The sequence below is a fragment of the Alosa sapidissima genome, chromosome 24 (assembly GCF_018492685.1).
Source record: "Alosa sapidissima isolate fAloSap1 chromosome 24, fAloSap1.pri, whole genome shotgun sequence".
Taxonomy (NCBI): domain Eukaryota; kingdom Metazoa; phylum Chordata; class Actinopteri; order Clupeiformes; family Clupeidae; genus Alosa; species Alosa sapidissima.
Window position 1 is genome coordinate 6,137,345 of NC_055980.1, and position 24,577 is coordinate 6,161,921.

The window sequence follows — 24,577 nt, forward strand, 5'->3', positions numbered from 1 at the left end:
TTCACTGGATGTAACAGCTATCAACATTTTCACATTGGGCATCCCATCGGTATTGTCACATTGGGTATCCCATTGGTATTTTCAAATCTCTCTGTCCTCTATCCAATTAGATTTTTCCAAAATACTTTACAGACATACAGACATAATCTGATCACATCTGTGATCTGGTGGTCCTGCAGTGGTATTGTAAACACACACACACACACACACACACACACACACACACACACACACACACACATATATACACACACACACACACACACACCTCACTCAGAGGGTTCAAGTAGAGTGTTAGAAGTGGGCATGATATTTTTGGTTTATCTTTGGTCAAAGCCTTCTATTTGGCTTTGGCTTGGTCAAACATGGCTGCTCCCAAACACATTTGAGAAGCTTTATAGTAGATGACCGTAGCCCTCCAAGGCTTGAGGCTAAGAAAGTGAGTTGCTAACACGTGCTAGTGTGCTTAAGAAAGTAAGAAAGTGAGAGCAAGACCTAGTTATCGAGTTGGTAGGACTTCTTTCTGTCATAAGTGATTGACACACACATAAACATACACACAGACAGATTCACCCACAGCTTTCCGGAAGATCATTAACTCAGGCGGGCTTTTAAATTTACAGCCTGCTTTATGTGATTACCAGGTGGATGTACGCTCATGTTTCCTGTGCCCCACTCTCTCTCTCTCCAGGAACAGGCCTCGAGAGTACAGAACAAGCAGCCTACACAACCTCTCTGTTTCCTATAGACTAGATCACACTGGTCTGCAAAATAAATGGATTTATTATGAGGGCAGTGACTGAATGTGCTGACCAGAGGTGGGGTCAGGGACAGGGTCAAAAGTGTTTTTCTCCTCGGCTGAATGCTAAAGTTCGCGTGAAACACTAACTAGCTAATCAGATCTCAGTTGCTAGGATTAAGTTCTGGAAACTTCTGTGGATTCGAAGAAATTACTAGAATGTTCTGTTATGACAACTGTATCTATATCATAAAAGTGTCAAAGCATATGCACAACCATTTAACAGTGCGGTGGGCAATTCTGGTGAAAATGTTGTGGATATTTGAGCTGAATGGCCAATCAAATGACACCCTTGAATTCTGTAATCCTGACATAATATGCTGATTGGCTATAATTGTGTATGGTTTCGCCCATTAACAGAGCCAGTTAAATATTATGGTTATCATAATGTGACATAAGCTGTTATGGCTTCTAAAATGTTGGCAGCAACAGCAATAATGACTGATGACGGCATATGGTATTTACCATATCATATTTATGACAGGACTACGTCAGTCTCATGTCAAAGAGCACAGATGAGTTCAGATGAGGGGTTACTGAAATAAATAGGTCAGTGAGAGAATAACAACAGGGTTTAAAGATATCAATCTAAAACATGATACAGTACTGATACTAAAACACCATACAGTGGTAGGATACACCTGCACCAGCACCTTCGGCCATGTTATTATATATGAATATATTAGCTGCTGACTTCAGCTCTGACCTCTTGTTCCTGTCAATTCCCTGACAGACTCACCTACTTATTCACATTGACCCCTGTGGGATACAGCCTATGGCTGGACTCCTTGAGAGAGCATATGGGAAAGTTGTTAACAACACCAGCTTATATACAGTATAGTGCCTGCTAGGTGCTACTACTTGTGTATTGATGTTACGTTAACAAACTGATGACAGTTCAAATGGGTTCTCATACAGAATGTTTTCTATATACAGTATGCAGTTAATTGGTTTTGTGTCAGTGGTAGCATACTTGCTAATGTGTCAGCTATAGGTTGACTGATGGCCTGGAGTCCTGGACTGACATGGAAACCACTCTTAAACACAGTCACCATCTTTGCGTGTGTGTACCCATTTTCATGCCTCGAAGGCTATGCAACAGAAAGCTCTAGGAAGCTAAAGCTGAAGGCATTACGCAATGATTACATCATGCACCTTATCTGAAGACGAACTAAATAAAAGTAACTGGTGCTGTGGAAATGATACGAAGCCCAATTGAATTTGATCCCTTGCTCTGATGGTTATAATAATGATGGATGGGGGGAGATGGGCATACGAGTGTAGGTCATGTTATTTTTAAAAGCTAAGGGGAAGGAACGAAGGGGGTCAAAACAAGTGAGGTTCCAGCTTTGGAGGCTGAGGAGATAAAGATAAAGCTGTGCTCCAGAGTGAGCTCATCCGCAGCTCTCCCCACTGACTACATGGTGAGAAGTGAAGTGTAAAGACCTGAGCTAACAGACAGAATGTGTGTACATCTCACACCTACCCTCTCTGTTTTTCTCTCACTCACTGTCTGTATATGTCTGTCTCAGTGCCTCCCTATCTATCACGGGCAGACTCTCTCCCTTCTTTCTGTGTCTCTCCCTTCTTCCTCTCTCTCTCATTCAGACAGAAAGACTTCTCTGGTTCAATACCTTTCTCTCTCTCTCTCTCTCTCTCTCTCTCTCTCTCTCTCTCTAATCTTAAGGAATAACTGCTGAACTACTTTGGAGGACCACGACTTGAATCGTGACAAAGTTCAACACCTGACAGGCTGGGTGGTGGGCGCTCCTTCTGAGGAGCCTTTGAGGTGGAACAGGTGGGGAGAGTGGCCATAAAACCCACGGGCATAAATCAGACGACACATGAGACACCTCGGCAAAGGTCAGCTGAGAGGAGGGGGGGGGGGGGGGGGGGGGTAAGGAGATCGAAGAAGCGCAAGGGTAGGGTGAGGGAGTGGGAGAGGAAAAGAGCCGAGATGATAGAGAGAGGGGTGAGGTTAAAGAAGAGAGGGAAAGAGAGAGAGTAAGAGAGAAAGGAGAGATGGAAAGAAAGAGAGACATGTGGAGAAAAAGAAGAAGAGAGTAGATCATGTGGATGGTTGGACAGAGAGAGGGAGGAAGAGAGAGGGAGAAAAGGAGAGAGAGAGAGAGAAATGGGAGCGGTCAAGAGGAATAAAAATATCAAAGAGATTTTTCTTCCTGACTGACAGACAGTCTGAGTAGACCACGCGGAGTGGTGCGTGAACTCTTCCCAAACAAGGAAAGCTAAACCTGCAGCAAAGTTAAATAAAAAGAGTCAAACTGCCCTTTGAAACACTGTCTCTCAGCCATCTGAAAAATAAGCTCTGACCAGAGCCTCTATGAGTTTTTTTGCTTGCATTCAATAGTCAACAACACCCTTTTTACTGAAAGTTTCTCTGTAGAACTATTCCTAGGGTTTTAGATATGACAATTAGCTATCACCAAAAGTGTGGACTGTGGAAACCAATCATGTATTCACTCACTCTCAAGGCTACCAATGTTAATTAGCAATGCAATAATTGAAAGAATGAAGCTAATTTGGCTAATTTACATGATGTTAATATCAGTGTCTTTTCTGTTCAACTGCAGTTTTCCCTCCTACCTTTTCTGCTAAAATGAAGTTACATTTTGAGGTGGTTTTATTCTAATTATTTAGAATAATTGGAAATGTGTCCTGCACCAATTTTTGGCCACTACTTGCCTGAATGTCGATTTCTATGTCATCTGAAAAATGTGACAGTGTGGAACAGCCTAGGGGTTAGGATAGAGGCACTAGTTAATTGATTCTGGAGACTGAGCTTGAGTGGTTGGTTTGGGGTTATAGGGTGAGGTGTTAACTACTGTAGCTGACAAGGAGATGACAGTTTGTTGAAAATGGCCGATCCAAATAAAGTTTTCCTCGAAACAGTCCATTTGACCTCTTTCTCACATCAAAAACACACCATGCTAGTCATGCTAGTTTGTGTCCAAAGATGAAAGAAGCTAAATTGGACAGGGCAGCTTTCAGGATGATAGATGATAAACAGGGTGTTATGGAGTTATAATGACTAATGATAATGCTAATAAGACACGGTCATGTCAGTGAACAGTGACAGAGGGTTCAAGCACAGGGTTACCGTCTAACCTAAATTTCCTCAGGCCTAATCTATGAACCGAGCGTGCTCTCTCTCTCTCTCTCTCTCTCTCTCTCTCAATGTAGATTTGTCTTCTTTTTTGTCAACTTCTCATCAACTTCTTCTTGCCCAACATTCCTCATATTTCTCACTTTCTCTTTCTTCTCAACTATCTTGGTCTTCATGTCCATAGATTATTGTGCACATTCAGATCTTTTACTCTCTTGTTGTCTTGTCAACTGGACATCACATTGTTCTCATGCATCTCTCATATCCCATCTGTTCCCTCCTCATCCACTCTAATAGGGGATATTATGGACACTATTATGGATATTATGGCTTTTTCACTCTCAGAATCCCTTCCACTACATTTACTGTCATGTGACGCTTGCAATTACCTTAGGAAAGCTTTTTGTTTTAGTGGCCATTTTGGCAAACCAAACTTTCAATCAACTGTCAACTCACAGTCAATCAACTGTCAACTAATCCAAACCAAAGCCAGATTACCACCCTAACACCAAAGTCTACAATTATTTGTGTTCCTAACTGAATCAGAGGATTACTTTCATCCTCTTTAGGCTAGCCGATTCATGAGTATTCTGTAGACTAACTTGTCTTGACCATATTAGCTATGGCACTAGCTGCTGACTATTTAGAAAGGCTTGTTGACGTTGGCGCTAACACTAAAAATCGCACAGGATTATAATACTGTCCCCATATCAGGTGAGAGCTGGTTCTCTATTCAGAGTTCGGTTGCTAGGTTATCAGTTGCCTAAACCCACACAGTATGATCTTCAGTGGTCATCTCTACCGTCTCCTATGGTGATTTACTATGACAGCGTGAAGATTAGGAAGACCTGGTTGGTGTGGTTAGCTTGAGAAAGTGAGGGAAAGAGAGATGGAAGAAAAGTGAGGAGAGTGAGGGAAAGAGAGCTGGAGAGAGTGGGGGGGAGTAGTATTTCATTGGAGCCTGAAGTACTAGCGCTCTGACGCTGAAGAGTAAAGTTTTACGATGCTTCCACAAGCTCAGTAAACTGCGGGATCTATAACGTATATGAGATATATCCGTGTTCTTCTGTCTACGCTGGATGTTCGCCAGAACAAATCTTATTGACCTCAACAGACCTGTCAAGCATAAAACTCCCAGGGGCAGAATGATTTTAGCCACACCAATTACATATTGGTGATGCTATGATTTAGCCAACCTTTACTGTACATATACAGCCAAGCACATACAGTACTGTGCAGATGATGTGTTCTGTGCGGTTTACTCACAAACATAAAATGCCCATACACATCATTGCATTTAGTTTGTACAGATGAGACTAAAACGATGACATACGCCAACATTACGTTTTGTTTTGTAATTGCGCCAAGAGGTCCTTATACACGGAGCCACAAATCACAAGACGGAACTAAAACTTGACTGGAGAAACTAGATCACTGCTGTTTATGATGAGCGGCTGAGTTTATATGTATAGGGCAAAAGGGTGTACGTTACATGTGTGTGTGTGTGTGTGTGTGTGTGTGAGAGAGAGAGAGAGAGAGAGAGAAAGAGAGAGAGAGAGATTGAGAGAGAGAAAGAGAGATTGAGAGAGAGAGAAAGAGAGAGAGAGAGAAAGAGAGATTGAGAGTGTATCTGAATGTACGGAAAAAGAGAGTAAAAGCATGTGTGCTGAGTGTGTGAATTCTGCACTCAATCTGTGTATGCGTGCCTGTGTCTGTATGTGTGTGTGTGTGTGTGTGAGTGTATGTGTGTGTGTGTGTGTGTGTGTGAGTGTATGTGTGTGTGTGTGTGTGTGTGTGTGTGTGTGTGTGTGTGTGTGTGTGTGTGTGTGTGTGTGTTCCTGTGTGTGTGTGTGTGTGAGTGAGAAAGACCTCTGACATGAGAGAAGCCTAGGGTGATATGTGAAGATGCTAGCGCTCTCCTGGTGTGTTGCTAAACGAACCATCTGTTCCCCTCTCCATCTTTCATAGTGACACCTTCCCTCTGCTTTTTCACCATCTCTCAAAGAACCGTTTCTCTCTTTCTCTCTCCCTCTCTGCTCACACCATCTTCTCTTCTCTTTTAAGATTCCTTTATTAGCCTTTTCTTTCGTAACATCCACTGTACTAGTTCTTCTTAAAAAAATGTTTCACACCCAGCCTTCTCTCTCTCTCTCTGTCTCTCTCTCTCTCTCTCTTTCTCTGTCCCCCATGTAGATATTACATTAATGGTCATTAATCTAAGTCATCATGTCATCTGAATGTAATGGTACAGTTGAGCTTTGCAGTTCACACACCCTTCTCTCCAACATCAAATATGACACAATGCCCCCTTCACTAGATAATCATAACAACACCAGATCAATTAACAGTGCAATTAGCTTCTCCATTCAGGATTAACAGCTTCAACTCTTCAACGCACACAACAAACATAAAAAGCAAATTTGTACATATGTAAATTTGTAAATATGTACAATTTACTAATCACTCAAATAAGTTTCTAATGAATTGTAAGCCTCATCGCAAAAATGACACTAATTTACTAAATTACTTTTCTGAAAAAAAGAGATCTGACTGACCTTCTGTTGGCTCGGGCATGGCTGTGTGCGACTGTGTCCCTGGACTCTTCACTGGCCTTCTCCTGTTTATCCCCTTTTATTTCTCACTCCCACAGTTATCCCTGACGTTTCTGGAACTCAAATTTGAGAGAGGGAAGAGAGAGAGAGAGAGAGAGAGAGAGAGAGAGAGAGAGAGAGAGAAAGAGATAGTGAAGGAGAGGGTGAGGGAGAAAGAGAGAGAGAGAGAGAGAGAGAGAGGGTGAGGGAGAAAGAGAGAGAGAGAGGGTGAGGGAGAGAGAGAGTAAAAGAGAGAGAGTGAAGGAGAGGGTAAGGGAGAGAGAGAGAGAGAGAGAAAGAGAGAGAGAGAGAGGGTGAGGGAGAGAGAGAGTAAAAGAGAGAGAGTGAAGGAGAGGGTTAGGGAGAGAGAAAGGGTGGAGTACAGGTCTGGGAGAGAGAGAGAGAGAGAGAGAGAGAGAGAGAGAGAGTGGAGGAGAAGGGGAGAGGGGGATGGATGGAAAGGGCAGTCACTTGAGCTCCCTGGAGGAATCCAAAAAGGCAAAACGTGGCTCAATGAGAAAGGCGGCTTAAACAGAGAGGAGATAAACAGGTGATAAGACACAGAAATGATGTGGGGTGAATGTTCCAGGGCCTTTGGGAGGAAATACAAAGGTGGTTGCTACTGTGTTAGCTGGCAACACACCAATACCAAATCACTAACACACACACACACAGACACACACACACACACACACCTATTCATGGACCCCAATCATGATTCTGCACAGAATTACACCAGATATTTACAGAAGGACCGGATCTATTCATCTGGAGGCAGATATACTGTTGGCCTGTAACTCTACACTACTTCTCTAAAAGACTGTTTGATGACAACAGTTAGCTCTCATGCTAAATGGATACGATAATTTATAGTTGGAAAATCTACTATGGCATATTTCAACAGATGCTTTATTAGTGCCGGAATCTTTGATAACTGAGAACTAACTTGAGTTATCTCAGCGATGACCTTACACACACACACACTCATTCACACACACACACACATACTCTCACACACACAGACGCACACACACACACACACACACACAAAGAGGTGCACAACCAAACAAGCGTGAGTTATCTCAGCGATGACCTTGTACAAACACATGCATGCATGCACACACACTCAAACACACACACACAAGCAAAAAGTTTATCATAAATCAAGATTTGTTGATTGATGATTCTGCCATAATACTGATTGCAATGCACCTGACCATACAGTATAAATAAATAAACTTAAACTCAGCATAATTTTGTCCACACCTCAGGAAAGAATAAACATGAGTTGATCTATCTATCCGTTAGCATGCATAACATATACAGGGATATAGTTAGCCTGCCTATGCCTTTCTTACTGGAGGGCAAAGCCTGTGCAAAACTGTCATAAGACTGGCTGTCCCTCACATGAACTTTCACATTAGCAAAATGTTATCACTTGTCCTGTGGTAGCAGGGGTGACAAATGGCCCAAACTGCCACAGCAGCCGCCGCCGCCATTGCCGCGCCTTGTGAAGGCTAGCGGCTAGCTGACGCTTTAGCATATGCTGAAGCTTTTAGTAAGTCTACTCCCAGCAGGGCTTTGCATCAGCCATTACGTGAACGTCTTCATTACGATACATCAGCGCCTGCCAGGGACTCAGCAGGCTAGCCGGAGAGGAGAGAGAGAGAGAGAGAGAGAGAGAAAGGGAGAAAAGTGTGAACTGTGAACACTGAGAGCAACCCTGCTGGGGCTTCCAATTCTGCCTGCACATTCCCACCCGCAAGATGGGGTCACAAAGAGAAAGGGAGGGAGAAAGACACAAACGTGTTATAACGTACACACTTTTGCTGGAACACGATTCTATCCCCCACACTTTTTGTCAGATTAAAATGAAAGTAAAATATGGAAATAAACGCTCCCGTAAAGAGTTGGAACCGTATCTACCATAACGCACACACAAAGAGACACAATAGGTCTGTTGATTTTATTGAACGGTCATCCAGCCAATCACATCAAGTTAGCCAGTGAACCATAGCCGCTCTGATCAAATTCAAAGTGTGCATCTTTCAAGGCTGTGCTGCTGCTGGGTCTGCATTATAACGTCTGCAGTGAGCAGATTTCAGATTTATTGAAATGATAATTGTTACCGCATTATGCTAATTTAGTAGCTAAACCAAAATTCACTGTCTGACTGACCGTTTTTGTCACAATGTATAAATGCAGGGAGTCAAAGTGAAAGCGGGGGTGCGCGCACCTTAAGGCACTTGTTTGTGCAGAAAGACCTTTGGCTACTGTTCTCAGAGCATTATGCTTTTTCTCTGTCTATAATCTGCAGCTTTTCTCAAACTATGGGCCTCCTCAACAATTAACCTACTGGTCCACGTAGCCGCGAAATTAAGTTATGCCCGGTGCTTCACACGTCTGATCTGATTTCACTGTCAATGTGTGTGTCGTAGTGCTACATCTACTGGAGATCTTAATGTCTTAAATACGATCGCGTTCCATTTAGAACATCTTATTTTGATCCTAAACGGAGGCGTCAAGACACATTTCTAGTTCTACATCTGAGAACTAAGATTTCCAGCATGTAGAACTCAAATAGAACGCTTATGAGCGATCATGCAATGTGTGTGTTCCTGCAGCAAGTGAAACTGGAGCAAAGGCGCCGGAAGCACAGTGGCCAGGGGGCCAATGGCACCCTCACTTTTGGCTAAAAATATCTTTTAATAAACAAAATCATCCACGAAAAAAAAAAACTCCGCGCAAAAAACGGAGAGAGGTATGAACCATTATAGCGGTAGTAGCCCGCATCTAATATAGCCTAAAGATTTGTGCAGCGTCACTGTTGAAAAACCTTAAACTTTCTGCCCATGGGTCAAAACCGATGAGCAAAACACCAGCAGAGCGCCCAGCCAACACCCCCAGGGAGCAGACAGCGCTCCACTTTGAGACGTTCATTCTCAATCAATGCAACATGTGTGGAGGGATGGATTTGAAATGTAGCTAAATCCAATAACATTTATTCTGGTCTGGTATGATTGATTGTATTGTAAAGTTCCTGAGTTAAGCGTAATATTATGCACAGTAGTAATGTCCTCCTGTGCATCGGAGACTCCAACTCTACAGCTCCAGCTGTCACCTCGGGATGGCTTCAAATTGTGCTTTCAATGTATCTGCGGCCTAGGCCTACTGTTTGTTTATTTTCCAGAGGTAGTGGTTGTCATTAGCCTATATTAATTGTGAGCAATTATTGAAGTTATGACTCTGTTGGATAACCACATTTAGCCTATTGCGCGACATGAGATTAAAGTAATATCATGCGCACCGTGATATACCCGAAACATGTAACTTAAGCTACCAAGCCTTCGCAAGGTTTGTATGATATCACTTAAGATTACCAGCAATGTTCAAATAGACCAGGGCCCACTTCCCCGAAAGCATCTTAAGCCTAAGAGCGTCGTAAAGTCCCTCTTACGAACGTCTTAAGATTTGCCGACTGTTTCCCGAAACCATCGTAGCTTAAGAGCATCGTGAAAACACTCGTAGATCTACGAGTGCTCCAGAGTACTCGTTACCGGCTAAGAGCGTCTTAACAGTACTTCTCACTGAGGTCACCAACAGGACATACAGAGGAATTACAATTTAGAATACATAATCCAATTTAAGTTGTGTGTGTGCCCAGGGCCCACTTCCCCGATAACGACGGAGACACGCTCTTAAGAGGGTTTTCTACGATTCATCTTACGATCGTTCGTTTGGTTTTTCCGACTGTTTCCCGAACATGCTCGTAGCGTGAACGCGCATGCACTGCTCTTAAAATGCTCTTAAGGGGAGCTGTCCACGTTAATAGTTCTGAAATATCCTCTGATTTGACGGTGATGTCAGGTGACTGCACGTCACAGCTATAGGCCTACCATTTAAACTTCGGATCTACACATTAATTCACATCAATACGAAAATAGAAACACTTTGACATCTGCATGTAAGCATCCCAAGTTGGTTATATACCACACAGAGACATAAATAATTGTAATTATTTTAAGATTAGATTGTTGCACCATGCAATAATTTTTCGCGGTGCCACTTAAGAACACGTTTGAAGATAAGAAAGAAGTCTAAGAAAGAGAGGAAATGTGTAGGCTTAGATTTTGATGCAGTAGGCTACAGACTAAACCACATGTTGCTTTCTCTGCTTTTTACCTCATAGGCCTAATAAAATATTCACTTAGCAAAGATAATGTCAAACTATTCTGGCAACGTCTCGTTTCATAACTTGATTGCATTTTTGTCCGCTTTTCATTACATTATTATGACCATTAAATGTAGGCTATTTTGCACGCTAAAATCTGATTCATCACAGGTAAACACAATAAAGAATGGGAACGTAAATTGGATTATGTATTCTAAGTTGTAATTCCTCTGTATGTCCTGTTGGTGACCTCAGTGAGAAGTACTGTTAAGACGCTCTTAGCCGGTAACGAGTAGCCTACTCTGGAGCACTCGTAGATCTACGAGTGTTTTCACGACGCTCTTAAGCTAAGATGGTTTCGGGAAACAGTCGGCAAATCTTAAGACGTTCGTAAGAGGGACTTTACGACGCTCTTAGGCTTAAGATGCTTTCGGGGAAGTGGGCCCAGGGTAACCTATTTATTTTTATTTTCTGTGTCCCCGTTTCCCAAAACCACATTTGCTGATGCGAACTTCTGCTGACAAAAAGGAGGCTGCATTTCGTGTGGACATCTTAATGCAGTTTAAGGGTGATTTATGCTTCTTACTTGTGAGCCTACGTGGGTCAGCGGCAGTCATTCTCGCGTTCTCCTTTACAGCAAGACACAATTCCTCATAGTCTCGCCCTTTACTCATTGTCTTCATCTTTTTTCCCCCTTTTCAAAAAGTGTGATATTCATACTCAAGTCATTCGCGTTCTGTCTCCTGTACTTTGGAGACTCCTCTGCAACTCCAGCTGAGGGGCAGTGGTTGTCATTAGCGTATAGTAAAATGTGAACGATTATCAATGATATGATAATACTGCTATGATGATACTGCTTTTATTGCACAACTGAGAATTGGGCTATTAATCGGTTACAAGGTGCTGTCATCTATCCGAAACATCTACTAAGCCTCCTCTGGGTTTGTTGGGTGGGTATTGCAATGTTCAAATAAAGCATGTTACCTATTTCATTTAATTCACTTCTGTGCGCCTTGTGTGATATCGCTTTAGTTAATTAGCAAGTTACTACCAGAAGCTCAAAAATGCCGTCATGTAAGCTACTTTCTAAATATTCAACATAATCGGAAGCAGCTGCAATTGTAACAGGACATTTTGAAAGATACCTGCTGCGTCTACTTTGATAAGCAGCGTCATGAACCGCACTCAAATACGGTAGGTCCTATGTTTTGTTTAACTTCAAATAGCATAGGCTTTGTCTGTCCACTTTTGAAATTACATGCGGGGATGAACCCCTGCCAAATGCGTGTGTGGTCCTATCTGAAATTATTAGCGTCTGTAGCCATTGGCGCCTGCAGGTGGCTACTGTGTTGGGGTCGTTACTCAAAAAAGTAATGTATTAGGCCTACACATTACGCGCTACTGTAAAAAAAATAATCTATTGCATTACTTCTTTACTCTCTATGAGGATTAACAAGTTACATTAGGCTACTTTGTTGAAATGTTTCTATGGACATTATCGATATCGTCTCCTTTTATTTATTATTTAATTAATTAGAGTTGTGAAACATTAGGTAGCATAATCTAGTCCAAACCGAGTTGCGCTGTAGGCCTACCAGGCATTTCTTACAGATAGCTAATCTGCCTTCAAAAGTTAATGAACACGGCACTTCCTAGTGCTTTTAAAAATTGTGCAAGTTCGAATTGCTTTATGGAAGCGTTGCTGCCCAGCTCGCACACACTCCTTCACAAAGTTGAATGGTGACACGCACACAACTTGCAAAACATTGAACTGCTTTGAGTGAAGTGCGCTTGCGAGTTGCGTTCCTTCTGTCATTAATAGCCTAGATGCTCTTCTTCACACTGAAAACAGTGGCAGTCCTAGCTTGTAACGCCCTGTTCTTTTTTTGGAATCAATTTGTGGTGTGATTGACATCAGACTAGTCATTAGCTAGTTAGTTGTGCACTGTTTCCCGCTCAGTAGTAAGGTAATAGCCTTTTCCGATTAGTTTTAGTTATTCGTGTCGCCCTCACCAGAATTCTGAATATCTTTGCTCGCACACTATAGGAACTGTAATGTGATTACTGACGCGTTGCACCCAACTCTGCTCAGCTACGAGTAGCCTAGAGAAAGAATCTCCCGTGTGTAAATTCACTCCAAGTTGGCCTACCCCATAAACTGCATGAGGCTATTTCTATTTATCTGTAAAATTACCGGATGTGTTTGTGCAACTTTATGAAACAGAATTACGCAGACTATTACGCACACAATTTGTTTGCGCAAGAAAGACAAAATACAGCAGACGATTTTTTTTTGGGGGGGGGGGGGGTCGTTATCTGGCCCCTGCACTTTGAAACTCGTTTCGGCGCCCCTGAACTGGAGGTAACGTGGGCTAGAAGCAACAATAGTTTAAACAACAACGTGGCTTCCTGTATCAATGGAAAAAGCATAGAAACTGCTAATCATAATCTTTGTTTGGGTAGACTTCAAACGTTTTTGAATTTGAGCTTACAGTTCTGTCACTATTCTGTGTCCTTTACATTTATTTAATAGGTATTAGTGATACCTCGAAATTAGGCTGCTGTCTGTTAGGGCAATTTATTGTAGCCTGCTAACCCATATGCCCAAAACATAATTTCTGAAATGATTTTTTGATTTATAACATGAGATATGTCTCCATGTAGTGTCAAATAGTGAAGTGATAGCAGGTAGATCATGTAGGCCTACATGTCACATGAGCCACACATATGAGGGGCGCTGCTTCTTCTGTCCCTCCCAAACTGCATTAAAATGGTTTGTTTAGCAATCAGAATTTCTAATTTTCTTCCGGGTAGAAACTGCCGGACATCAATATAGTCCGCACCCCTCTCTGAAAATACTTACAACGTCCCTGTAGGGAGTTATTTATAATTTGGCAAGATTGTTTTATTGTCGTATCCCACAACCCCCACACTTTTAAAAAGCTTGATACGCCCCTGGTTGACAATTCTTGTCAAATTTTATGGTCACGATTGCTTTCCTCATACAAGGGATATGGAGAGAGTTTTCTTCAAAGACAACAAAACTCCAAAATGTTTATTGGAGTGGTAGGACACACATGCCAGGTGCAACACACACACACACACGCACGTGGAGTATTTTAAATGCTTCATGTTGTTAAGCCTACCCTTCCACACAGCCAATAGAGAGATGAGTGAGGAAAAGAGGAGGAAGAAAGACAGGAGGTAGGCTCATCAGTCAAAGAGAAAGAGACAGTGATCCACTGCTGATCCATGAGTATGGCTTGGCTTCTCTGTCAGAGAGAGAGATAGAGATGGAGATGGAAAGAGAAGGGGAGAGAGAGAGACACACCAATTAAAGAAAGATAGACAGATAGACAGACATACAGATGCACAATTAGATAAGATAGATATACATATAGATAGATAGATAGATAGATAGATAGATAGATAGATAGAAGATAGATAAAATGTCAGGTGGCACAACCAAAAGTTTGTTTTTTTTGGGCAAGTATACAGTACCTACGAGTGCCTACAGTGCTTAACACATTATTATTTTGTAGTTGACCTTGGTATTAAAAGTAACTTATGATTCAATTTTCACGTTTCCTTAGTTTTACATTGGTTGTACCATCTGACATGTAAACTGTACAAGTCCAACAATGAAGAAAAAGCTATTTTTTGTCAATATTTTAGAGAGATTTACAAACCTTTCACTGTTCAGTAAAGGTCACTTGGGGTCCTCCTGATGAGGCAATATCATGTTTACTCTTTTCCCTCTTCAATTCAAAATAAACGTGCTATGAATGCGGTTGCACCATCCTGACATTTCAGGTATGCATTTTTTTTCAATATTCCAAACAATTTAAGAGCTAGTAAACTAGTGTATAAAATAGACTAGAAATAAAATAATTAAACTATGTCCCCATATTTATTATGACCGCCGCACAGCGAAGCGGCGGTCATATAGGTTTAGTCAGATTTTTTTTTTGTTCTTTTTCGCATGTCCAAATTTCCGTCAAGGATTCCCGGGACACTGAAAGACCGGGGTAGACGAAACTTGGTGGGCATGTAACCCCATATGGATAGCATGGAACCATTGTTTTTCGTTTTGATCTGTAGCCCCCCCGCTGGACTGCACCCCCCGAAAGGAGGGTAGGGCAGACACAGTTTTCTGTGAATATCTTGAGAACCGTAAGGTTTAGGAGGACATTTTTTTTTTATGTTGATCTCAAGGGGCCATGTCAACCCATTCCATATCCACTTATTTAATGTATAGCGCCACCTAGTTAAAAATTAAAAAGCAAAAAATTAGGTGTTTTCATCACAATATCTCTGGCTGACATGGTCAAAATTGCACGAAATTGAAAGTGTAGGATCATTATGACACCCTCCGAATGCATGCCAAGTTTTGTGAACTTTCGTTCATGGGGGGCCTTACAATAAAATAATTTATGTGTACATTTAGTGACCGTACACCAACAAGGATTCCCGGGACACTGAAAGACCGGGGTACACGAAACTTGGTGGGCATGTAACCCCACATGGATAGCATGGAACCATCGTTTTTCGTTTTGATCTGTAGCCCCCCCGCTGTACTGGACCCCCCGAAAGGAGGGTAGGGCAGACACAGTTTCCTGTGAATATCTTGAGAACCGTAGGGCCTAGGATGACCAATTTTTTCCGTATGTTTGCCTCCAGGGGTCATGTTAACCCATTCCATGTGCACACATGTGCATAAACAGATACACGCACACGCATACATTCACAGTAATCATACGTATGACACAAACTTCACACAGTAGACCTATGTACGCATGCATGCACATGCACAAACACACATACGCAGGAAAACACACAAGCACGCACACACACACAAACACATAAACATAAACGTGTACACACACACATGCACACAATTCAAGAATTTCTCAGAATTATGAACAGGCAAGATGGGGGTGGGGTTGTATAAAATTAATTTTACATGTGAAATCTATGAACTAATCATGTTTTGGTACTTGTTGTCTAGCAGATACCAGTGAGAATTGAGTGTGGATAATGCATAAGACAGTTAGAATCATATAGGCCTTTCAGCGTGATTTATTTTTGTGGAAAACATGTGCTGGACTGGGCGGCGGTCATATTTTGTACCGCTCTGCGGTACATCTAGTTTTTAATTTCCTTACTGTTTAAATTCTATATTTACAGTAATACTTCACATAGTGTTACTGTAATTTGTGCCACCTGACATTTTGAAGGTTTGAGATGACAAAACAAAATATATATAATTTTTATGATAAGCAGAAAATATGTTCAAATTATACAAATTCTACATGTCACATCATTGACCTATAGATAGATAGATAGATAGATAGATAGAGAGATAAGATAAATAGATAGATAGCTTGATAGATGGAACGATAGATAAATAGATAGATAGAATGATAAATGGAATGATAGATAAATAGATAGAAAAAGAGCTAAATAAAGAGAAGGATCAAGATGGGGAAAGTCATAGACACAGAGAGAGAAATATAGCAGAAGAGGTGGAAGGTGACTATTTTTGACTGAAATCAGATCCCCTCTAAGGCCAGGGGGGCAGTCGACTCGTTGACTTGGAGCTCCACACTCAGATGGAAATATCACTCCCTCTGACTTCGGCGCAGTCACACGGCTCGTGAATTACTGCCTGTTTAGAAAAAAACCATCTTCAACCGGGTCATCTTGATGGCAATCAATTCACATTTATGGCATACGCTGATCGGCTGTCAGCCTGATTATGTGATATTAAATCAGCATTAAATTGGATGCTGTCGTGTGTGTTTGGCTTGATTGGGTGAGGGCTGTGCAGTGACAGGACAGTGCAATGAGATTCTCTACTTAAGAAGTAGAACGCATCTCCGAGAGTATAGCTGTTGACTTTCTCATTTTGATTTGCTGTAATAAGATGATCACTTGTGACCACTATCACTCTCAAGAGATACATTATGTTACCTTTTTTTATTTGTCTTCATTGAATTGGAATCAATTAAGGTTCCTGAATACATGTCTCACAGTTGCCCTCTGCAGCAATAATCCATTACATTAACGACTGTCTTAAAAATGTTGCATTGTTTAATCAGGCCTATAATAAGGCATATTTCTTTAAATAATTCAATATTAGGCATGTTACAGGTAAAATGTTTTTGGGCCTTTATTTTGTGTTTTTCCATTATAAAAGTGTGCTTGATGTTTATATTCTTCCTGTCCTGATGAAAACACGGTCCACTACAAAAAAAACAACTATTTTTCAAAGTAGCTGGATTCTTTGTTAATCCATGGCTGATACAGTCCCCGTTTCACCAAACTATTAATATTTCATATTGCATTTGCATATTGTACTACATTTCTTGAAATCGTGATGCATGGAGGTGCTTTTTTTTGCTTCTTTTGATTTCTTTCCACTTCTCCATACCATGTTTCTCTATGTTATGTGATGAGTGAAGCCTTCAGAAATTGGTGGAACGCACTGCCAGTTCCTACAAGGGCAGGGACATCCCTCTTCATTTTCAAAAAAGAAAACTCCTGAAGACCCAGCTCTTCAGAGAACATCTCCTCTCAACTAGTCTTGCTGATCCTAGCACTTACCACCTGTCTTGAACTGACACTCAACTGTTTAAAAACAGCTCTCACTGATGCACTTATTCTTACTATACTCTACCTTTTTTAAATTGTCCTAAAATTGTTGAGAGAATTGCTTTAAAACTTAAACTGTTTACCATGTTGTTAGTCGCGTTGGTTAAAAATGTGTCAGCCAAATGTATTGTAATTTAATTATCAATGAATTGACATTCAAATCTACTTAAAGCGATGGTTCGGAGTAATTTCACCCTAGGGTCCTATGCACCATGACCCCGAGCCAAACACCCTCCCAGAACCTGTTTTCCCTTGGTCGAACCCTGTTCAAGTAGCGCTGTCAGAAACTAATGACGTTCTGCAGTCGTAATGGAACCAACTTTTATCTCGTAAATTACCCCATTAATAATGCCCTGAATGGTACAAAATTCTACAGTAGTACAACTATGACCTTTAGTCCAATAACGAGGCATTATAAAGTTTGTAAGTGCACCAGAAGTTTTAAGGAGTTTATTTAAATAACACTTGCCTCTGCATCTGCTACTATACTGCTGCATCAACGTTTCTTCCGTGATTTGGGAAAAGCCTGTAAGAGGCAAGTGTTATTTAAATAAACTCCTTAAAACTCCTGGTGCACTTACAAACTTTCTACAATCACCAGGGTTCGCTATTTGCTAACCTAAAACCATAATGAGGTAGGCCTACTACTATTGAACATCGCAGCTGTTCATGTAGTAGCCTATGCCTATAGTCAAAGTCCTTTTAGGCAAGTCCCTCTACTCGGCGGCCATATTGCAACGCTTTTTGGGCACTCAACGGGCATCCTCTTCAGCTGAAATGCGCGTGAGCAAGGCTTCACGACACCAATCTTGCTCCAGCTGCGAGTTCACAACACATGATTGGCATGATGTCTTCACAACACACCACGATTGGCTCAATGTATTCACATGTCGACGTTTTGCCGAGGAAGGGGTGGGATATGTGTAGACAACGGCCATATTGGCGTTGCAAACTAGCCCCATGCATTTCTATGGAGGATTTTTTGAGTGCTATGTCTCCACATTAGAAAGTCTCTGCTATAGTCCTATTAGTGTCTGTGGATTTGGCCGACCCTCATCAACGATAACTACCGTAGGCCTACCACATACCATATCAAACCACATATTTCAGCCGTGAATCATTACTGGATTCCTGTGTTTTTTCAACGTGGATAAATTAGGTTAGACGATACAGGTACTGAGATCATACACACACAAGCGAAAAATTGAAGTTTGCCAGGCAAGCATGCTCATTTAATTAATTTGGTCGTGGATTCCACGTGACCACTAATATTGCTTCTTTGGGAAAAGCAGCGTTGGAGCGCCACTCTGTGGTGTAAAACGACAAACTCGCTGAGATTTAGGCTACATGAGCATTGGAACAATATGAAACAGCAGCCCTCACATAACTGCGTGATATAGCCTAGTTAGCCCATTAAAAAGATTCTGAATGAAATTACACTTGTGAGAGACAGTGAATCCATAAGGAACTGCACAATTTAGATAAACCAACGTGATGAATTCTCTCGGATTGGGCTACTGAGGCTTGCCATGTCTGGAATGTGATCATTTATTTCAAAACCTTTGGTGTCGTGTAATTCCTGTTGGAGATGACAACTTGGAAGTAAATGTAAATGCAGGCTAGACGAGCCGTTTAAAACATCAGTATCCTCTGTCAATTTTCTTTCCCTTTAAACTTAAGTTTAGAACTACTGAGCGGCATTGATTTATTTATAAGGAAAGGAGTTGGATTGGATATGAAAATAGGAAGGGTTGTTCCAGCCGCAGGGATCCCTCGATTAGCCTACTCGAAAGGCTGCTATTAAAACGTCTCTCTTAAGGTCAACCTGTAGCTTTAAAACGCAGGTCCCCCTTAAGTGTAGTCAGCTCTGACCGTGTGGGTGGCTGGTATGCCTTTACATTCTTTTTATTTTAATGTTGAGTAGGCTACACCCATAAATGTGATTAACAGGTGTACACCCATAAACATGACGGGCAGTAGGCCACTGCACCAGTTTCCCGCACCTTCCTTTCCTGAACATTTATTTAGAACTGTTGCACACTATCAATCCAGTCTTGCTGCACGCTAAATCTGGATCAGGTCCGTTACCGATTCTGCTACCAAGTGGGCTAGAAATGACCACTACATCAAAGGCATGGAGTCGAAAAGGAGAACAGCCCTGTCAGTGATCCCAGTCGGTTGAAGTGCTTGTTATTGTAGATATTACAGTAAAAATGGAAATTTTCGTTTGGAAGATACTCAAATCATTTTCATTAGGCTACATTGGCTACTGAATGAGGAATCCCCAAAATTGTTAGGTGAGACTAATAATAGTTTAAACTTAGTTTCATAATGCCGTGTAGTAGTCTAAGTGTTCTAAAACGCTTGGGGGTTATTGCTTACATGCCAGGTGGGGCGCTCGTGTCAAGGCTGCTTAGTTAGTCCCGACCTACATGAGATTTTGAACGTTGTTGTGAGAGTGGTGAATTTCATCAAAACCCGGTCCTTAAAAGCGCGTCTATTCTCCGCACTTTGCGAAGAGATGGTAGCTGACCAAAAGACTGTACTGTTTCACCGCGAGGCAAGGTGGCTTTCCCGAGGTAAAGTGCTGTGGCGCACCGAGGTGAAGTTAGTTTGATATTTGATATTCGGATATTCGACAGATATTCAAAAAAAAAAAATATGCGGCCGGTTTCACCCCGTGTTTGCAGACAATGTACAAACAGATGACCTGTCTACTTGCTCCCAGCCGACCTTAGGGACCATCTAAAAAGTACCTTCTGAATTACCTTCATAGTCTTTTTTGTCAATAGCTTTGACATCATGTGACCTAGTGACTCCAAACCAATTCAAAATAGTTATCCTATATGGGACTCATTAGACACACCTCTTTTTATAGTCACTATATGCACACAGTATTTTATATGAATATTTTTTTAAAAAAAGACCTTATTTCCCATAAGAAATGGTCTCCTTTTTTCAATACCTCCCAAGCCATGTGACCTAGTGACTCCAAACCAATGCAGAATATTTATCCTATATGGGACTCATCAGACACACCTCTTTTTATAGTCACTGTATGCACACTGTATTTTATATGAATATTTTGTAAAAAAATACATTATCCGATATGAATGGTCCTCTTTTTTCAATACCTCCCAAGTCATGTGACCTAGTGACTCCAAACTAATGCAGAATAGTTATCCTATATGGGACTCATCAGACACACCTCTTTTTATGGTCACTGTATGCACACTGTTTTTTATATGAATATTTTGAAGAAAATACATTATATAATATAATACATTATAACAATACAATTATAATGTATTTTTGAAATAATGTATTTTCTTTAAAATATTCATACAGTGTGCATACAGTGATCATAAAAAGAGGTGTGCCGGATGAGTCCCATGTAGGATAACTATTCTGCATTGGTTTGGAGTCACTAGGTCACATGGCTTGGGAGGTATTGAAAAAAAGGAGACTGTTTCTTATATGAAATAATGTTTTTTTTTTTTTACAAAATATTCATATAAAATACAGTGTGCATACAGTGACTATAAAAAGATGTGTGTCTGATGAGTCCCATATAGGATAAATATTCTGCATTGGTTTGGAGTCACTAGGTCACATGGCTTGGGAGGTATTGAAAAAAAGGAGACCATTCCTTATGAGAAATAATGTATTTTCTTTAAAATATTCATATAAAATACTGTGTGCATATAGTGACTATAAAGAGAGGTGTGTCTGATGAGTCCCATATAGGGTAACTATTTTGAATTGGTTTGGAGTCACTAGGTCACATGATGTCAAAGCTATTGACAAAAAAGACTATGAAGGTAATTCAGAAGGTACTTTTTAGACGGTCCCTAAGGTCGGCTGGGAGCAAGTCATCTGTTTGTACATTGTCATCAGGTCATCTGTTTGTACATTGTCTGCAAACACGGGGTGAAACCGACCGCATAATTTTTTTTAAAATATCTGTCGAATATCCGAATATCAAATATCAAACTAACTTCACCTCGGTCTGTCGCGCATGTTTGAGCTCCGAGTCGCCTCTTCTTGGAGGAAGAGCGCATGTTTGAATCTGCAAGCACGTTCACTAATGAACTTTTCTTGACGAAGCTGGCCTATCTTATTCTTAGCGAAATATTTGATATATCTTAGCGATACATTTGAGTTAAATGTCCAGCTACAAGGCAAAGACAAGCACCTACCTCACCTAGCAAATAAGATTACTGCATTCACCAAAAAAACTTGAGTATGGGACAGGCGCCTCGATCGCGAAAGTATTATGCCTTTGAGATTTCTGAGCGAAATCGCTGAAACGTCTGATTGGGAGGCACTCTTGTGATCCCATGTATTAAACAGTAGGCCTACATCACATCCCTGCAAAGTTTATTTCAAAAATATTTCCCAACCAGCAGTGCTTAGTATGACTGGATTATGGATCCATTTACTGTAATGCAGCATGTTGGTATTTCATTGAATATATTGTACAATGCTGTAAAATGGCCAATGCTTCCTAATATGTTGCTGGGAAACAGAAATATGTGTGTTATGTATTTATTTATTATTATATCCGCAGCACCAGTTGATTTTAACTCTGTTGAAGAGGATATATTTAGAACTTGTCATTATTTCAATAAATTTGACAATTTTAAGCTTGACCTACCACTTTCTTAGAGCGATGAGGGACAGGTGGGGCTCGAGAATGCCCCCTTGATCAAAGTGGGGAATGAAAGAAAAAGTTTGAGAACCACTGATCTAGTTTGTTAACTACCACAGTCACGAGTTGGGTCGCGATAGTCTGTCCTTTTTAAAAAGTGGGTCCCCAGAAAAAAAGTTTGAGAAACACTGGCTTACAGAAATGTAGAATGTAGCTACTTGAAAGTTTTGATGCTTCAGGTTCCTTACGGTCTGCTACACAACACCTCTGTCAGATGAGAAAACTGTTCAAATATCATCCATCATATCACTTGTGGTGCAGTTTCTCCCCATTTTGAACAAATAGCAATGATTTAGCCTACATCCATGCAACTGATTTTATACAAATGTCTGCTGTTTATTTATTTATTTTCAATTGCTAATGTTCAATTGCTAATGTTGGTCAAAATGCACTGTACTGGTTCCCTGCTGAATATTCCTATAAAACAAATTGGCCTTATTTCATTGCCTGTGTCATTACATGCAAATGCGTTGAACAAGCTGTTATAAGTTGTCATAAGTTGTCATATTTGTCTAGCATATATTATGTGAACAACTGACAGACAGAAAGGTCGGATTTAAAGAAAGATGTGCAGTGGTGCACAGCTCTGACCAGGGGTGTTTGATTGTATATTGGTCATTTTTCATTTGCACAATGCAGTCCTAAGCCTTTTGTTTTCTCTATACTGTCACAATGTATGTCAACAGAAAAAAACGTTGAAACATATTTACTGTCTTGCAATCAACCCCATCCACACACACACAATAATGTGTAACTTTGTAATTTTGAAGTAGAAAAATGCTGCCTTGCCATTGTATTAGAAAATACTAGAGCAAACTGTCATATTGACAACAAGACAAAACAGTTAATTAACACTTAATCTTGACATAATCAATGCACTGACAGTTTCATTGGTATAAATATTTGCTTTTGATGCATAAACAAAGCATTTTGAGCAAGATACTATACGCTTTTGCAGGTAATTGCGATGCAGTTTGGTCTAATGCAGTAACTGTTGTGCAAATATTTTGAGAAAAGCACAAAAGCTACTGAGAAAAACGGTAATAGAAATATCTAGAGACACACTCTAGACACACTCTAAGCCAGAAAAGAGATGATCAACCTGATTACTCAATGGCATTAAAACACTAAAGTGACCTGTTGAATAAGTTAACTGACTATCACAGTAGTGATGACCTTGGCTATAGGTAGCCTACTACAGAAATTCATGGAATTTTAACAGGACAACCATGCCTTAGGAGTTTTTTTTTTTTAATAATTACAAAGTAATTGTTCATTCATTTAGAGTTAATTAATAGAGTATGTGTGTGTCAATAAGTGTTACCCAATGAATATGGATTGAATTATACCCCAGTTATCAATGCAGTTTATTATTGCAACTTTACACATTTGCACACTACGGAGCCCAGGAGGTGTCATTGAAAGATATTTTTGTGTATCGAGAGAACGTGCACTCATTTTACTAAATCGTGGGCACATTTTACTAAATTGTGCTCTCAATTTAGTAAAACGTGCGCACGATTTAGTAAATTGTGTGCATGTTTTACTAAATTGTGCACTCAATTTAAAACAATTAAAATGAGAGCACAATTTAGTAAAATGATCACACTATTTAGTAAAACGTACGCACAATTTACTAAATTTAGAGCACAATTTAGTAAAATGAGTGCACAATTGAATAAAACGTGCGCACACTTTAGTTAAATGTGCAAACAATTTAGTAAAATGAGAACATGTTTTCTGGATATATACCAAAAAATATCTTGCAATGACCTCTCTAGGGGTCCGTAGTATGCAGCAGTACCTCACAAAAAAAATTCTGTCCAATTCTATTCTAATGTGTACTCAGAGAATCAAATTCTATATTTATGTTTCTTGTGGTAAATAATCTTGTCTGCTCTTGTATATTTTGTGGCCCCCACTGCCTTTTATTTTGAAGTAAACTGTCTGGTTTTTTATTCTAACTCATGACAATAGAGCCAAAATGGTTGCTACCTCTTTCTGGGTGTTGCCATGTGACTTTACACATTGATGGAAGCTGCTAACATCCTCTGGTGTTACTTTCTTTTCCTTACTAGGGATTTATTTACTGCATTGGATGCCAGTTGTTGGAGAAATTTGAGTTGATGGAAACTGAAGCATATGTATGAATGTTTTAACTGATACTTAAAAACATATCTACAAAATGTAAAACTATGGTATAGTAAAGATGGAACTTCCCACGTTAGCAGAAGGCTGTTAGACCATAATGAGCTGCTTAGCTGTATAGTTTCACTGGAGTTCTGTATAAGCAAGCAGGTTTGTCAGGGTGTGGAGGAGTGAGCAGTGGTTTGTGTTAGGTGCCGTGTGTGTGTGAGTGAGAGAAAGAGAGAGAGAGCGTGTGTGAGGCCTTATGTGTGTGTGTGTGTGTGTGTGAGTGAGTGTTTCTGAAGCCAGCTGAGTGGAATACATCTGAAAGTGCTTCTGCCAATCACACATTTTTCTGACTGGAACAAACTCCATGCATCTAAACACACACACACCCACA

The 24,577-nt window shown here is 40.6% G+C and overlaps 1 protein-coding gene and 2 long non-coding RNA genes across 44 annotated transcripts in view; 1 reads left to right on the forward strand and 2 right to left on the reverse strand.

Annotated features, from left to right (window-relative positions):
- The window catches only part of LOC121700697 (myosin-binding protein C, fast-type-like), a 39,822-nt gene extending 33,201 nt beyond the window's left edge, over positions 1 to 6,621 (reverse strand). For 16 of the 42 annotated variants that reach the window (XM_042083868.1, XM_042083869.1, XM_042083857.1 and 13 more), the window contains exon 1: positions 6,479 to 6,620. In XM_042083868.1, coding sequence (XP_041939802.1) covers positions 6,479 to 6,497 — 19 coding nt within the window. In that variant the 5' untranslated portion in view covers positions 6,498 to 6,620. Of the gene's footprint in view, positions 1 to 6,478 lie in introns of all 42 variants that reach the window. The other 26 variants (XM_042083892.1, XM_042083888.1, XM_042083893.1 and 23 more) reach the window with 6 other exon arrangements.
- Positions 1 to 10,633, forward strand: part of LOC121700706 — a 14,355-nt gene extending 3,722 nt beyond the window's left edge. Inside the window, exons 2-3 of the long non-coding RNA XR_006027277.1 lie at positions 6,673 to 6,678; positions 10,621 to 10,633. This is a non-coding gene — a long non-coding RNA (uncharacterized LOC121700706). The remainder of the gene's footprint in view (positions 1 to 6,672; positions 6,679 to 10,620) is intronic.
- LOC121700707 lies at positions 9,341 to 24,335 on the reverse strand. Its single transcript, XR_006027278.1, has 3 exons — positions 24,326 to 24,335; positions 22,906 to 22,910; positions 9,341 to 9,439 (listed from the first exon to the last, which is right to left on the reverse strand). It is a non-coding gene; the product is annotated as an uncharacterized LOC121700707 (long non-coding RNA).
- Positions 24,336 to 24,577: the final 242 nt, after the last annotated feature.